This window comes from Arachis stenosperma, chromosome 4 (genome assembly GCF_014773155.1).
Source record: "Arachis stenosperma cultivar V10309 chromosome 4, arast.V10309.gnm1.PFL2, whole genome shotgun sequence".
NCBI lineage: Eukaryota > Viridiplantae > Streptophyta > Magnoliopsida > Fabales > Fabaceae > Arachis > Arachis stenosperma.
Genome location: NC_080380.1, coordinates 143,609,052 through 143,625,081, shown reverse-complemented (window position 1 = coordinate 143,625,081; position 16,030 = coordinate 143,609,052). Strand labels below are relative to the sequence as shown.

At 31.9% G+C, this 16,030-nt stretch overlaps 1 protein-coding gene across 1 annotated transcript; it reads right to left on the bottom strand.

The window, feature by feature from the left end:
- Positions 1 to 9,784: 9,784 nt before the first annotated feature.
- LOC130975793 (uncharacterized) lies at positions 9,785 to 11,821 on the bottom strand. Its single transcript, XM_057900529.1, has 2 exons — positions 11,504 to 11,821; positions 9,785 to 9,985 (listed from the first exon to the last, which is right to left on the bottom strand). The coding sequence occupies exons 1-2, from the start codon at positions 11,819 to 11,821 to the stop codon at positions 9,785 to 9,787; spliced, it is 519 nt and encodes a 172-aa protein (XP_057756512.1).
- Between the last annotated feature and the right edge of the window lie 4,209 nt (positions 11,822 to 16,030).

Here is a 16,030-nt window from a genome sequence, read left to right as displayed (position 1 = left end):
GGGGGAAGTGGATCTTAATCAACCATCGGAGAACATGGAAATTGTCCAACATGAGGAATCTAGGGCGGAACCAGGAAAGGGATCCTATAAGGATACGCTATTGACTAGCCCTGAACTTGAAGAAGACCATAGCGCCTCGCTAGACATGGATGATGATGATCCTAACCCTGAGGATAAGTGGTATAAAAACGACGATGACCGAGAAGATGATGAGAAACCTTTCAACCCGTGTCCCAAAATTCCGGTATCTAAGGAGGAATTTGAAGAGTGGTGCAAACCTTGGAAGAATGCCCTCATGGTCAAAGTGCTGGGGAAACGTGTCACGTTTGCGTTCATGGAACAACGTCTCCGCAGAGACTGGGAAAAAAAAGGTAAGATTCACGTTATTGACATGAATCGTGACTATTTTTTGGTTCATTTTGCAGATGAGGAGGACTACGCGCATGCGCTTATGGAAGGTCCCTGGATGATTGCTGGCCATTACCTTATCGTACAAAGATGGAGGCCTTTCTTCCTAACCGAAACCACCGAAGTTAGAAAGATCGCCGCTTGGATTCGCATCCCAAATCTACCAATCGAACTGTATAACCACCGTTTTCTCTGGAGGGTTGGCTCGGCCATCGGACATATGCTCAAGATCGATCGTACTACCTCAATCCACTCGAGGGGGAAGTTCGCCCGGATATGTGTTGAGATCGACCTGGCAAAACAACTAGTGCCACGTATATCCGTTCTTGGTTGTGAGCTGAACCTGGAATATGAAAGACTGTACCGAATTTGCTTCACATGTGGTAAGTATGGTCATAGGTCAGAGCAATGCATGGAAGACGGTGCTAGCAACGGCGTCCAAACGGAGGAGATCCGTACAGCCGACACTCTGCAAGGTGGGGCCCCAACTACCAATGTGGCTAACGAAAATGGAAGGCTCACTGAACAGCAGAATCATGACGATCCTAGCAACGGGAAGCCCAACCCTGATTTTGGGTCGTGGATGTTGGTGAAAAAATTTAATAATAGAAAGAAATCCCAATTTGGATAGAAACAATCCCACGCCAACCGAGATATGACTAATTTCCATAACACTGACGAAGAAATCTCTCATAAAGGGAATATTACCAATTTGGGATCCATATTTGATATCTTGCAAGAAGATAATCTGGGATTGGTCCAAGGTAGCGAGAATGAGGCGGTAGTGGGCCAGGACATAATAGGGAAGACTGGGCAACAATTTACCCAAGCCCAAAGTGAAACCGAGACAATCCAAGTGCAGAGAAGGGTCATCAAACCGGGAGCTGGTAAGAACCCGCAAACCCATAAGAAATTGGTTCCCCCCCCCCCAAAAACCAATGATAGAACCGGGTAGGAAAGAACCAAATGGGAAAAACAAAGCTCGAACTCCGAGGATCTCCACCACGAACCCTAAAGGGCAGGAGGGCGTAACCAAATCAGCAAAGGGGATAGAAAAAAGCGCCGAGCTTGAAGGTATGGAGATGGTTGTTTCGGAACATATGAGAAGGATGGTGCAGGACAGATGGGAAGCTTTCGAATTTTCGAAGGGCAATCAAACTACCCTGGAAGGGCATACAGTAAGAGAGAATTTGATCTTCAATCATGAAAAACAGCAGCAACCTCCGAATTCGTGTATGGGTAGTTCAGAATACAGGGGTAATCACTTGAAATTACTCGACGTGGCTATGGCCGATGCGGGTGGTAGTGGAAAACTGGAAGCCTCATCCCCGCAGGACCAAGGAGGTCTGCTGTTAGGGTCCCGTAACCGAAGGTGAACCCAGCCGTTTTTGGCTTTTCATCCATAAGGTTATAATGATGAACATTATTAGTTGGAACTGCAAGGGAGTAAGCAGCAAAGCCTTCCCTTCTCTTATCCGTGATCTGAGGCATGAATATGGTGCCAATATGTTCTTCCTCTTAGAAACTCATGTGAGTGGTGTTCGAGGTAACCAGATTAGAGACAAGATAGGTTTTGATAAATCCTTTGTGGTGGATGCAGTGGGTCATGCTGGAGGTATATGGTGTCTCTGGGATTCTTCTGTCTGGAGTGTGGATGTGATTGAGCACGACAAGCAGTATGTGCACCTAAAAGTCTCAGGTAACAATTCCATGCCATGGCTCATTACTGCTGTTTATGGAAGCCCCCAGCGTGTGACAAGAAGAACGCTGTGGCAAGCCCTTAAATCTTATGCTGCTAATATCAACCTCCCCTGGTGCCTGTTGGGCGACTTCAATGCTATGCTAAACAACCATGAAAAGAGTGGAGGGGCACTGAGCAATGGCCATGGTGCATGTAAGGAGTTTCAGGAGTGTGTCTCGACCTGTGGCTTGGTTGATTTGGGCTTTGCAGGATGGGCGTATACTTGGAAGAGGGGCAATCTTGCTGAGAGGCTGGACAGGGGTTTGAGTAATCTGGATTGGCAAATTGCCTTTCCAGAGGCCCTCGTTAAACATATGCCGATGTTGAAATCAGACCATTCTCCTATTTGCCTGCAACTGTCTCCTGTTAGCATGCAAAATAGAGGAAGGAGGCCGTTTCGTTTTCTTGCTGCTTGGATTACTCACCCTGACCTTGGGAATGCGGTTGATGCTTCTTGGAATGTCCAGGGCTCCTGGGCAGAAGGCGTTTTTAACTTCAAAGAGAGGATTAAAGAGTGAAATAATTCAGTCTTTGGGGATATCTTTAGACGAAAGCACAGAATTCTTAGAAGACTCCAAGGAATTACTTCTAGTCTCGGATACTCTCATAATTATTTCCTTGATAATCTTCAAAAAGAGCTGTGGGTGGAGTATGAGCAAATTCTCCTTCAGGAAGAACTGCTTTGGTTCCAAAAAGCCAGGAGTAAGTGGATAAATTTCGGGGACCGCAACACCAAATTTTTCCATGGTTCTACTATGGTTAAAAGGCGAAAAAATAAAATTGCTTCCCTCCAGAATGATACCGGTGATTGGATAACTGACAAGGCTACTCTTGAATATATGGCCACCTCCTTCTTCTCAAATCTTTATAAAGATAACGAAACCCATATTCCCTTTATCCTGGTGAACATGTTTCCTGCTATGAGCAGCTCTGACTTCAACAGTATAGGCAGGAATGTGTCCGATGAGGAAATCAAGGATGCAATGTTCAGCATTGGGAGTTGGAAGGCTCCTGGCAAAGATGGTCTTCAAGTTATCTTTTACCAAAGTCAGTGGAACAAAATAGGCAGCAACGTATGCAATCTGACTAAAAATATTTTCCAGAATCCGGACAAGGTAAAAGAGGTAAACGAGACGCTTATCACTCTTATCCCAAAAATAGAACCTGTGGAACATCTTAAGCAACTGAGACCCATCAGCCTGTGCAATGTTTCATATAAGGTGATTACTAAAATCCTGGCCAATAGGTTGAGAAGTGTCATGAATAATTTGGTTATGCCTAACCAGTACAGTTTCGTTCCCGGTAGGCAGAGTTCTGATAACATCATCATCACATAAGAAGTCATTCACTCCATGAGAAATAAAAAAGGTAAAAAAGGTTGGATGGCCATCAAGATTGACCTGGAGAAAGCTTACGACAGGCTCAATTGGAACTTTATAAAGGAAACACTCATGGACATTGGTTTTCCCCAAAACTTCATTAACCTAACCCTCTCCTGTATCTCCACTGCCAGAATGAGAGTGCTTTGGAATGGGGAAGAGCTGGAAGAGTTCTCTCCCACCAGAGGTATAAGACAAGGAGACCCCATCTCCCCGTATATTTTTGTACTCTGCATTGAAAAACTGTCACAACTTATTAGTGCAGCAGTGGAACATGATTTTTGGAAGCCTATTCGTCTAAAAAAGGATGGACCGCCTATCTCCCACTTGTGCTTTGCGGACGATATCATTCTCTTTGCAGAAGCCAATGTTGACCAAGCCAATATTATTAATAAGTGTCTTGAAGCTTTCTGCAAAAGCTCTGGTCAAAAAGTTAGCAAAGATAAAACTAGAGTTTTTTTCTCCAGAAATATGGGTCACAATGTGAGAACAGAGATTAGTAATGTCATGCAATTTACCAGAACAGATGATTTGGGAAAGTACTTAGGTGTCCCTATTCTCCATTCAAAAGTAACAAAGCACACCTTTGAGGGTATCATCAACAAACTCCATGTCAGACTAAACTCTTGGAAAGCCTCATCTCTCTCCTTGGCCGGAAGAACAACTCTGGTGAAATCCGTCCTTTCTTCTATGCCTTTATATAATATGCATTCTACCTTATTACCTACTGCTACTTGTAATTCTATTGATCGCATTTGCAGGAATTTTATTTGGGGCGATACAGACCAAAATAAAAAGGTTCATCTTCTTAACTGGAAGATATGTGAGCCAAAGCAATCTGGTGGACTGGGCATTAGACATGCAGGACAAATGAATCAAGTCTTTATGATGAAGGCTGGTTGGGGGCTTATAGCTAGAAAGGATGATCTTTGGGCCAGAATCCTTCGTTCTAAATATGGCTGTGGAAACGACACTATTCCTAAAGTGGCTAAAAGGAGAAATAACTCAAATCTTTGGAAGGGCATTTGTGCCTCTTGGGACAACGTGGAAAGCAACTGTATCTGGAGAGTTGGCGATGGTTCCCAGATCCGCTTTTGGGACCATTACTGGGTCCCCGGAGTAGGCCGGCTAAGAGATTCCGCAATTCAGGTAAGCAATGGTATTAACTTATCTGAGATGTTGATGGACTTTCTTGATGTTTCAGGGCTTTGGGACGTGGGGAAGCTACAAAGGATGCTGCTAGAGGAGATCATTAAGAAGATCGTGGCTATCTCTCCCCCCTCCCCTTGGAAGGAAGCGGACCACCTGGCCTGGGGACCCTCCTCGGATGGATCATTCAGCACAAAATCAGCCTACCAATTGAACATGGAGAACCAACATGCCCCAAACAAGAACTTCCGATTGGTGTGGAATTGGCAGGGGCCGGAGCGCATCAGAACCTTTCTTTGGCTGGTAACCCATAATGCTAATCTTACGAACTCAGAGAGAAGACGAAGGCACCTGACTAATGATGACACCTGCCCAAGATGCCGAAGCCATGAAGAATCAACCATACATGTACTTAGGGACTGCCCCTATGCTATGAGCATCTGGAATAGAATTATTCCCCCTAACGGGAGGATCTCCTTTTTCAATACCGAGCTCAATGAGTGGTTATACCAAAACCTGACAACCAATAAAAACTGGAACTGCCTTTTTGGTGTTGCGTTGTCGTCCATATGGTACCTCCGAAATAAACTTGTCTTCAATGGAGAATCGGCCCATGTCACCACGGCCGTTAACCAGATTAAAGCGCGATCGGAGGAGTTCCTCAGCCTTACCAGATGCAGTTTAAAGCGGCAGAATGTCCAAGCTGCTGATGAATCTCTCATTAGATGGTCTTGCCCGGAGGAGGGGTGTGTTAAAGTTAATGTTGACGGGTCCTGGTTTGGTCACACAAGGAATGCAGCATGTGGAGGTGTTTTTAGAGACTCAGATGGGAGATTTCTATAAGGATTCTCCTGCAACTTGGGGAACTGTTCGATCATGCACGCAGAATTATGGGCAGTTATCCATGGGCTGAGTATTGCTACTACTAAGGGCTACCAGTGTCTTGTTGTTGAATCTGATTCCGCTGAGGCCGTTAACTTCATCAGCCGCGGATGCTGCCCCACTCACCCCTGTGCTCCTCTAGTCCAGGACATTCATGGCTTGGCAGCTAGAATCCAGAAAATCACCTGGCTACACTCCCTCCGTGAAGCAAATTTTGTGGCGGATCTACTTGCTAAGAAAGGACAAAAACTCCCTATAGGACTGCACCTGTTTGATAAAGCCCCCCCTCCCCATTAACTATGCTCTTCTGTGTGACTGTTTCGAGACCCTTAGACTAAGGGGGTCTTGAGTCTTTTATTTTTGCTTGCTGTTTGTTCTGTTTCCTTTCCTTGGGTCCTTGACCCCCTAGTTCACCAAAAAAAAAAATTAATTCTCTCTCTTTACTTTTCAATACTTCTTTCTCTTTTATATATATACATTACAACATATAATATTAATAAATACATATATAAATTATTATTGAACTAATTATATTAATATTAGAATCTTTTATTTATACATCTTTATTTTATATTTAGTATATCTTTTATTTATTTTACAACAATAACATTTTTTTATAAAAAATTGGTCCTTGATATATATAAAATCTCCATTATCTTTGGTCAAGTTTGTTTTCCCTCGTGTTGCATACAATACCTCGAAGGAAAAAAAAAAGGGACTTATTCCTTCTATTGACCTGGAATTTTTTAATTAAAAAAATAACTTGTAAATTATTCAACGAATATTCGTAATTTAATTCAATTCAATGACTACTTCAGGATTATGAATTGTCCACTAGGCTATTTATAGTTGGATTCAAATAAGATTGTACAATTCAAACAATACACGATTGGCTGATGAGCAAACATGGAATTAAGAACACGAGAACACAAGACTTTGGTTCCAAGTATGTGTACATCTTCCACACCTAATATATTTGAAAATGTCTATGTACACTATATAATGAAATAAATTAGCTAAAAATAATACAAGTGGATTAGTTTTAAAATTAAGTTCTGGCCAAATGAAAAGTGGGGACAATAATTTCCCACAATGATTAAAAATTAAAGTGGTTAGTAATTTTAGCTACTGCAATAGTGATTTTTTTCAAAAGCAAAGCAACTCAAAATTCAAAACGGTGATAAAGGAGGAGGTCAAAAATATTATTCGGAGATTAAAATTAGTCACTAAAATTAGTTAGTAACGTATTTGTATATAAATATATGTATGATTTAATTTATTTTCAATATGTATTTATATTCTAATATATATTTTATATTGATAACTGACTTTAATAACTAATTTTAGTGTACACGTAATATAGTAAAAAAAGAGGTGGCCGACAAAATTACTACTCAAGAGGAAGGTCTTGGTTTATTTTCAATTTTTCATGCCACATTATACTATTGAATATTGATAATCTAAATTCCTTTACACCGAAAATAAGAAACACTTTCCTTCCTTCTTTTTAACTTTTGTTAATACGTTGATTAAGAAACTTTGTTAGTTGTCTAGTAGCTATAAAATACGGACACTTCATTAGATTGTTGTGTACGCGTGTCGGACATATTTTGGACATGACACTCACTGATATTCGTTCGATATACGTGTCTATTATGTCCAAAACGTGTCTTAATATAAAATAAAAAATTTTTCACCAAACACGTTTAGACACACCTAAATACCATCACGTGTCAGCGTGTCCAATCTTATTCTTAACATATATTTTTGAAATAAATTTAGATATATTTTATATTATTATTTATTAAAACAAAAAATATTTTAAATACGTGATACAATTAAAATAAGATATTAAAAATAATTAAAAATTTAATTTATATTTTAATATCAATAAAATATCAAAATATCATTATACTTTATCTAAAAAATACTTTATATTTTATATGTATGCGTGTCTCCGTATCTTATAAAATTTTAAAATTCGCGTATCGGCGTGTTCTGTGTCATGTATGTCGTGTCCCGTATCCGTGTCAGTGTCTTGCATCATAGTCTAGTAGGAATGACGTTTGGGTGTAGTTTAATGCAAAAGAGTGTTGAAGAGAATAAAGCATTGAATTTACTAATAATTTAAATTTTTTGTATGTTTAATTATACCATTTTAAAAAATTATTAACACATATTCTAAAGAATAATTATTTCAATTCATAAACGTATAAAAAGATCAAAACAACAGTTAACAGACCATACAAATAACGACCAAGCAGTAATAATAACCAATTAGACCATACAAATAGAAGAAGACTTCTATTCTCTTCCAAAATTAGGTGGTGTGGTTCAGACATAACATTAAATTAAGCATGTGTATGTGGCTCAGTTAAATTTTGTCAGATCATAACATTAGTAGGTATATATGTAAACCATTAGTAGTCTAACTACTATAATTAAGGTAGACGAACATAGATTCTTTGTTAACAATTTAAATTAATATATGTTCATCTTCACTTTATAGAAAATTAAAGTGGTAGTGTTATCTGACAAGGATTTTATTATGATTGCTACTTGATAAGGATTAACCTTTTTTTAAGACTTAATTAATGATACATCTTGATAATGATATTAATGAATGCTACCCTCTCAAAATGTTGGGTTGACGCAATTGGTTGGATTATATTGTCCTTCAGAGAAATTTCTTATGAATTTTCTAATTAACGTTGTGGTGTGTAAGTTTTACATAAGTGAAGTCCACGTTTGCCATTCATAAATTTCCTTACATTAAAATATTGAAGTTCTTCATCAAAAGATAGTAATATTAACAACTCAACAAGCAAGATCACCTAAAAAATAATGAAATAAAATGACCAATCAAGACAATATACACTAATTTTCTTATTAATTACATTATTTTTTTCTGAATCATGTACATTACAATTTACATTAGTTTTTGGTCGTTAACTTATGTTTTACATTACTCAACAAAAGAGCATATACAAAGAAGCCCATGTATATACCAAGATGGAAAACTAAGCCCAAAATACATGCCTCATGGTTGTGTCTTCTTGTGTGGTCAAAACATCAAAATCCAATTAAAAAATAATTATTTTATTAATTTTTATAATTTTATCAAATTTATAATTAAATTTTTATATTTTTTAATAGAGTCCGTAAACCATTTTAAATTTTATAATTAGATTCCTACCATAACAAAAATATTTGAGTTAGTAGAATATTTTCTTCCCAGATAAAGATACCATTACTACTCCACATTTAGAGGATCACAGTAGGCTCCTCCATTGTGTTTTTTAACATTTTATATTAAGTTCTTTTAAGCTAGGCGATAATTATCACGATATAAATCTAATTATAAAAATTTAAATGATTTAGAGACCCAATTTAAAAAATTATATATAAATTTAATTGCAAATTAATAATATTATAAAAATTAAGAGAGTAATTTAAAACCTAAAAAGAAACCCAAACTATGTTCCTGCTCTCCTTTTTTATTTTGCTTTAGCATCTCCTCAAATCCTAACACTTTTTCCTGAACATTTCTTTTCTCGATGAATTTCCCATAGACTGTATATGATTGCTGCTAGCTTGTTTTTTCTAGTCACAAAATATAATTCTTCCATCTTTTTTCTGGTGATCTATTTTTATCTAATTCTCTGTGCTGCATAAAAAAAAGAATAATATAATTTGTTAAAATATATACACACTAACAACTCAATTTTATTGTACACTTAATAAATTCTTGCCTCATAACTCTTATTGAATTATATTTTGATTATTTTCTGGCCTCTTTAAATTATAAACCCTAGCGATTTATGCATATTAGGGTTTTCATCATTTTAGTAAGGAATTTGGAAGTTTATTAATGAATGTTAATACTCAATAAAGATATAAAAGAAAAAGCATTTGTAACTTTTTTTTGCATTTGACGATGTTATTAAAATCTTGAAACTTTTGTGTTCCTTTTTTCAAGAAAGAGCTTCCAACTTTATATCTTTGATAAACCTATATTCTAAAACACTCTTTAAAAAGATTGTAATAATAATTATAGGTAATTATCTGTACAAAGTTGAAAAGAATAAGCAACTATTATTAAATAATTTAATATATTTGATTAAATCGTTATTTAATAATTTTTAATAAGGAAAAATCTTTACACGCGCGAAAATAACTTCGTGTGAGTAATCACCTGTTACGATTAACATTTATATATTATATATTATGTAAGTAGGAAGCGAACCTCAATTGGTTTATCATCGGATTCTTGTTCTCTTGACTCCACAATCTCCACGTCCCAAAGAATCCAATTTGCTGTTGCAGTTCTATGAGGGTTGTCGTGTGTGACGGAGTTCTTCCACGGCCGTAGCCGGAAATCGTTGGCTCGCAAGAATCCGCCGCCGTCACGTGTCTTGAGTTTCACCTACAAAAGAATACATACAACATACATTATTATTTAATTGGTGAGGTCTCTGGTGGCCTAACAATAGGTGGCTAAGTATGGCCAAAAGGTTGACTACCCTTTCAATAGATGATATATGATAAAGAGTTTACTCATCATATATTTAAAGGGAATGTTGAGTGTAGTAAGTACCATAAATTACTAATGGCAAAAAGGAAAATACAATGCAAAAATTTGTTTTTGTCTCTTGAGCTTTATAATAATTAAACCAAAAAAATTCTTGCTACTTTTAATTTTAAAAAACAAATGATGATAATAAAAGAGAGATAGCTCACAAAAAGGAAAAAAAAAACATATAAGATGATAAATTACTTTTTTTAAAATATATTATATTTGTGAAATATACTAATTTAATTACACATTTTTATTCATTTAAAAATAGTTTTATCTATTCATAATAAATTTAAATGTTACTAAGATTTATTTTTTATATTATTATGTTATAATTATTTGAAAATAAAAAGATTAAAATATATTAAAAAAATTATACCTTCGTAGCTTTTTGTTATCAATTATTTTAATTTTTTTTTGTTTTGTTTTATAATTTCGTCCGCTTTTAATTTTTTTTCCAATGTAGTTATTGCTCTTGAAAAATTAATACTTACATGTAATTAATAGTTATTTTAGATAATTTGATATATTTAAAATTTTGAATAAATTATTATGTAATAACTTTCAACTATTAATTTTATAGGAAAATAACTACATATAAGTATTTATTTTTTTAGTTTTAGGTAATACTTTAAAAAATATTAAACTGACCAGATAAAAAAACAAATCGAATATATATTACATATTTAAGATATTAATGTTTTTGTTTTTAAAATAATTTTTCAAGAGCAATAATTACATTGAAAAAAAATTGAAAGTGGACGAAATTATAAAACAAAACAAAAAGAAAAAAAATTAAAATAATTGATAACAAAAAGCTACGAAGGTATAATTTTTTAATATATTCTAATCTTTTTATTTTCAAATAATTAATATAATAATATAAAAATAAATCTTAGTAACATTTAAATTTATTATGGATAGATAAAACTATTTTTAAATGAATGAAAATGTATAATTAAATTAGTATATTTCACAAATATAATATATTTAAAAAAAAGTAATTCATCATCTTATATGTTTTTTTTTTCTTTTTTGTGAACTATCTCTCTTTTTTATTATCATCATTTTTTTTAAATTAAAAGTAACAAGAGTTTTTTTGGTTTAATTATTATAAGATCCAAAAGACAAAAACAGTTTTTTGCATTGCATTTTCCTTTTTGCCATCAGTAATTTATGGCACTTACTACACTTAACATTCCTTTTAAATGTATGATGAATAAATTTTTTGCCATGTGTCATCTATTAAAAAGTTAGTCAACCTTTTGGCCATACTTAGCCACCTATTGTTAGGCCACCACAGACGTCACCTATTTAATTTCTCCATACTTGTTTGACATTAATTAATAATTATCATATCATATATACCAGCATCCCATCTCTTATGGGTTCCCATTCAAACGATGAAGAATTCAACAAATTTGAAGAAAGTGGTTGTTGCATGACTTTCTTGCCCGCGGATCCTAATAGGAATGGGATGTTGGTGGCTGTTAAGTAATTCCCAAAAAAACTCTTCAATCGGATCAAGTTGTTATCATCATGATTCAAAATCTCCACCGTCCATTTGGCATTGTCATAACATCCTTGGAGGTCTTGATAAATGGTTTCTCCATCACCGTTTGCCATTAAGTACTTGTCATGGTAGCTCTTTAGGCGCACAACTTTGGCATTTTGGAAGAATTCCATTGATTACACACACAACACTCAAAACTATAAAAAAAAGGTTTTGAGATTGGTGATGATTGATGATTGTTTAATTTGGGTATATCATCATCAAGAAATTGTGGATTCATGGATTATATATTTATTGCAATTGAATATAATGGGGGAGTTGTTAATTAATTACAATAATAATGAGTTGTTATTATTGGTATATTTAGTATGAAAAGAAAAAAGATTAAGAATAATTAGGATGGAAATTTTTATTATTTGACTTGTTAATTACAATAATGAGTTGTTATAGCTTAACAAAGGTATCAGCTAGTTGATGATGCATGCATGCATGCATGTTGTTTTTTCCAAATAAGTTAGTTTGTTTTTTCATTTATAAATCTTGTATTTGGAAACAAGTATGTGATTTCTTTTATCGTCATAAAATTGTTCTGGAAGTTAAAAACGACGATGAATTTGAACAATATGAATGCGATATTGGTAATATATAGGAAAGTCTATTATTGTGAAACATACATTATTGTCGTCTAATATAACCACATAAATATTTAAATAAATAGGAAATTAAAGGATAAACAAATAACTTAAGAGAAATGTTTAGGACTAAAAATTATTATTTTTTGTTATTATTTTTAATTAATTATTAATTTTTTTAGTCTAATAATTTAATAATATATTTTTAACCTATATTTTCAACATTAATAGTTAATTACTAGCTAATAAAAAATAATAAATTCTGCTATTTCTCTGATATCTTTCATAACTTAAATATGAAAAAAGAAATCCATTCATATATATTGAAACAATAAAAAATTTTATAACACTAACTAAAGATCCAATACATATCAAAATGAATAAACACTTAAATTTGATTTTTTTTAAAATTCAGATTCAACACGTTAGTCTTTATAAATTTTTATTTTTTAAAAGCCTTAAAAAATTATTCTCATCAGACAAATTGGTCATTTTGTCATTTAAAAAAAAAACTAATTTATTTTATAATAATACTTTATAAAATTTAATTGTCTTATAATAAATTTTTTTAATTATTTATTTGTCTCATACGTTTAATACAAATTTAATTAAAAACAACAGAAAATTCGATTTATTTGACGAAAGAAATGATCAAAAAAAAATTTAAAGTAAATTTGTTAAAACTAAAATATTTATTTTAAAATTCTTTATACTAATTTAAATTTACTCTATATTAAACATTACCACATGAAATCTCTCCCTTCGGACCATGATTGATACTTTAAAAAAGAAATATTATCGGCATGGACAGCTTGATTTTTTTTTCGTAAAGATAAAAGATTATATTTTATTAATTATTAAAAAATGAAATATAAAGATGTTTAAAAATAAAATAGCACAATAAAAGGTGAATATTTTTTAAAATAATATATTAAAAGTATTCGTCTAACAATATATGATCGAAAAACGAAGAAGAATTTTAAAAAAATAATAAATCAGATTGAATAAAACACTAAAAATTTGCCTCATGGAGATGAGGATCTAAATTGAAAGCTTTTTGAATTTCACAGAATAATTTGACAGAACATGCTAAAATAACAAATGATATTGAAGTAGTACTTTCAAAAATTAACTGATTGCGATTTTCAGCAGTTCCAGCAAATGATGACAAACAATTGAAGATTATGCCAGTCAGCATTCTTCAACTAATGGATTAAACATCTCTGTTGATACAGTCCATCATGTTCAAAAATTGTTAGGACTCCGAAGAAAAAGACCGTCACGAAGATAACTCTGAGACTATATTTCTTTAATTTCAGAACAATCGATTAAACAATGAGTGATTGTTTCTGTTATTTCGTGACAGCAGGAACATATTGGCAATATAAATAAATGAGATGTGGTGGTAAATTTGAACAAGCATCGGAAGTCAATCATAAGGAGCTTTTTAGATAAATAACTTAATTTTGTGAAGTAAGTTCAATTTCTATAGATCAATTTACGATTTTTTTTTTTTTTGCTACATTTAATTACTATAAAGTTCTAAAAACAAATAATAAAATAAATAGTGTCATCAATTCGATAACCTAAAACTCTATTATATTACTTGAAATTATTCAAATTTTATTGTAATTTATTTTTATTTTGCTAAATTTTAACTGATAAAATTTTATTATAATATTTTAAAAGATAATTTTAAATAAAATTTTAATAAAATTTTTATTTTTAATAATTAAATCTTTAATTCTTAGAACCAATTTAAAAATAATTTGTCTCCTTGTTTGGTATGTGAGGAAATTACATACAAGCTATTAATTATCCTATGAGAAAGTATAGGGAGTCAATAGCTTAAATGTACAATGTGTATAATAAAAGTTTAAAAAGTATTAGAGATATGATCATTAGTGTTACATTGTCTTGTTAGGTTACGTTTTTTGGATGAGTGGATTCATGATATGGTATTAGAGTTCTAGATCCGAAAGATCAAGAGTTCGATTCTTAGTGAATTTTATGACATCCCTAGTATCCAAATGGTTATTCTAGATAATATGAGTGATGTTCATTTTATTCATAAACAAAAGATTTAACCTGTTATACACATTATACACTTAGGTCATTGGCTCTCTAGCACTACTCTTATATTATATATGATATCTGTTCCGAGATCTGAATGGTATACATTTGCCCTCCCGCAAACCATAATTAAATTCAAAAGGGTATTAGGTGTGTTGCAAGTAATAAACAAAGGGAAACAAAATTTTATTAGGTGTATAGATCGAAATTTAGGAGGAACATATATTAATCAATTTGAGTTGAACTAATAATTAGTTTATTAATTTATTAAATAAATATAAAAAATTTAAATTTTATTTATTATATATAGTAATTTATTGACTACAGTAATAATATATTTTTAAATAAAACTTAAATTTATAACAAATTATTTTAATATATTAAATTTAAAAATATTTAAAAAAGAGAGAAATAGACATAATAATGATGTGCTGAATTAATATTTTATTTTCTAATTACTTGTGTTTTACATATTTTAAAAGTGATTTAATGTGTTATCTTACCTTTGATCATCTAAAAAACATTATCAAAAGATTAAATATCTTTTTAAATCCTAAATTTTTCTATAATTTAGTAAAAAAGGGAATGCCATTTTACATAGATACAAAAACATGATTGAAATATATAGAAAGTGGGAAAAATATCATAATAACCTCAGAGCTTTTATTGTTTTTCTATATATATCTAAAATATATTTTCTTACTTTTGGAATTTTTTCTTATATTTCATAGTTTTCTACGTACATTTTAAATTCACTATATATGTAATGTACCGCCATTGTTAATAAGTTTTTGACGGAATTAAATTGATTCACTTTTAAAATATTTGAATATAATTTAAAAAAAATGGTTAAGAACAATGTTAAATCTTACAAAAAACATTTGAGTACACTTTACTCATAAATTAAGAAAGTGAAAAAAAAAGAAGGAAATAAAGCATGCTTGGTTGATTTATAAATAAAATTCTGAAATGTTCTTAGCTTAAAAAATATTTAAATAATCATTTTATTATATATATATATATATATATATATATATATATATATATATATATAATTTTTAATAGAATATTTGACAAGAGAGGTTTTAGCTAGATATTATTTATTAATTATTTCCTTAACATTAAATAATAAATTATCTGTCACAGCTAATGTACTTATATATATAAGGAGTGTTAGAAGGCCAACATTTTTGTTAAATTCTAGCTAGTATTTAATCATCAAAAGAAAATTGAATGATTCTAAACTATTAGATACAATATCACACCATTAAAAACATCATTGATAACTAATTGATGGCTAAAAACCACAAAATCTAAATATAGTAATGCTAGATAGCCAAAAAATAATTACAATATAAAAATATCATATAAAAATTTTCATTCTCTTGATAAGCAAGTGACATACACTTCCTTATCACTTATCCTCTTTATCACCTATCATTTTGCTGCATATTTAGAGTCATTAATGTTCTTTCCAAAATCAATTTCAGTTTTTCTCAAATCAAATCTCTAACATCTCTCAATCACATTATTATCCATTAAATGTAAGAATTCTCTGCAAAAATTATGAAAATTAAATAATTAAAAAATTTTAACAACTTCTACTATACAACTTATATTTTACATATAGACTATTAAAAAATAAAAAATAAAATATAAAATATAAACAAAAATTTA

What these genes read in the sequence shown, in the direction of transcription:
- LOC130975793 (XM_057900529.1), bottom strand. Translation starts at nt 11,821, where the DNA reads ATGGAATTCTTCCAAAATGCCAAAGTTGTGCGCCTAAAGAGCTACCAT. An exon ending in CCATAAGAGATGGGATGCTG is followed by an intron (nt 9,986 to 11,503) that starts GTATATATGATA and finishes ATTCTTTTGTAG; the next exon opens with GTGAAACTCAAGACACGTGA.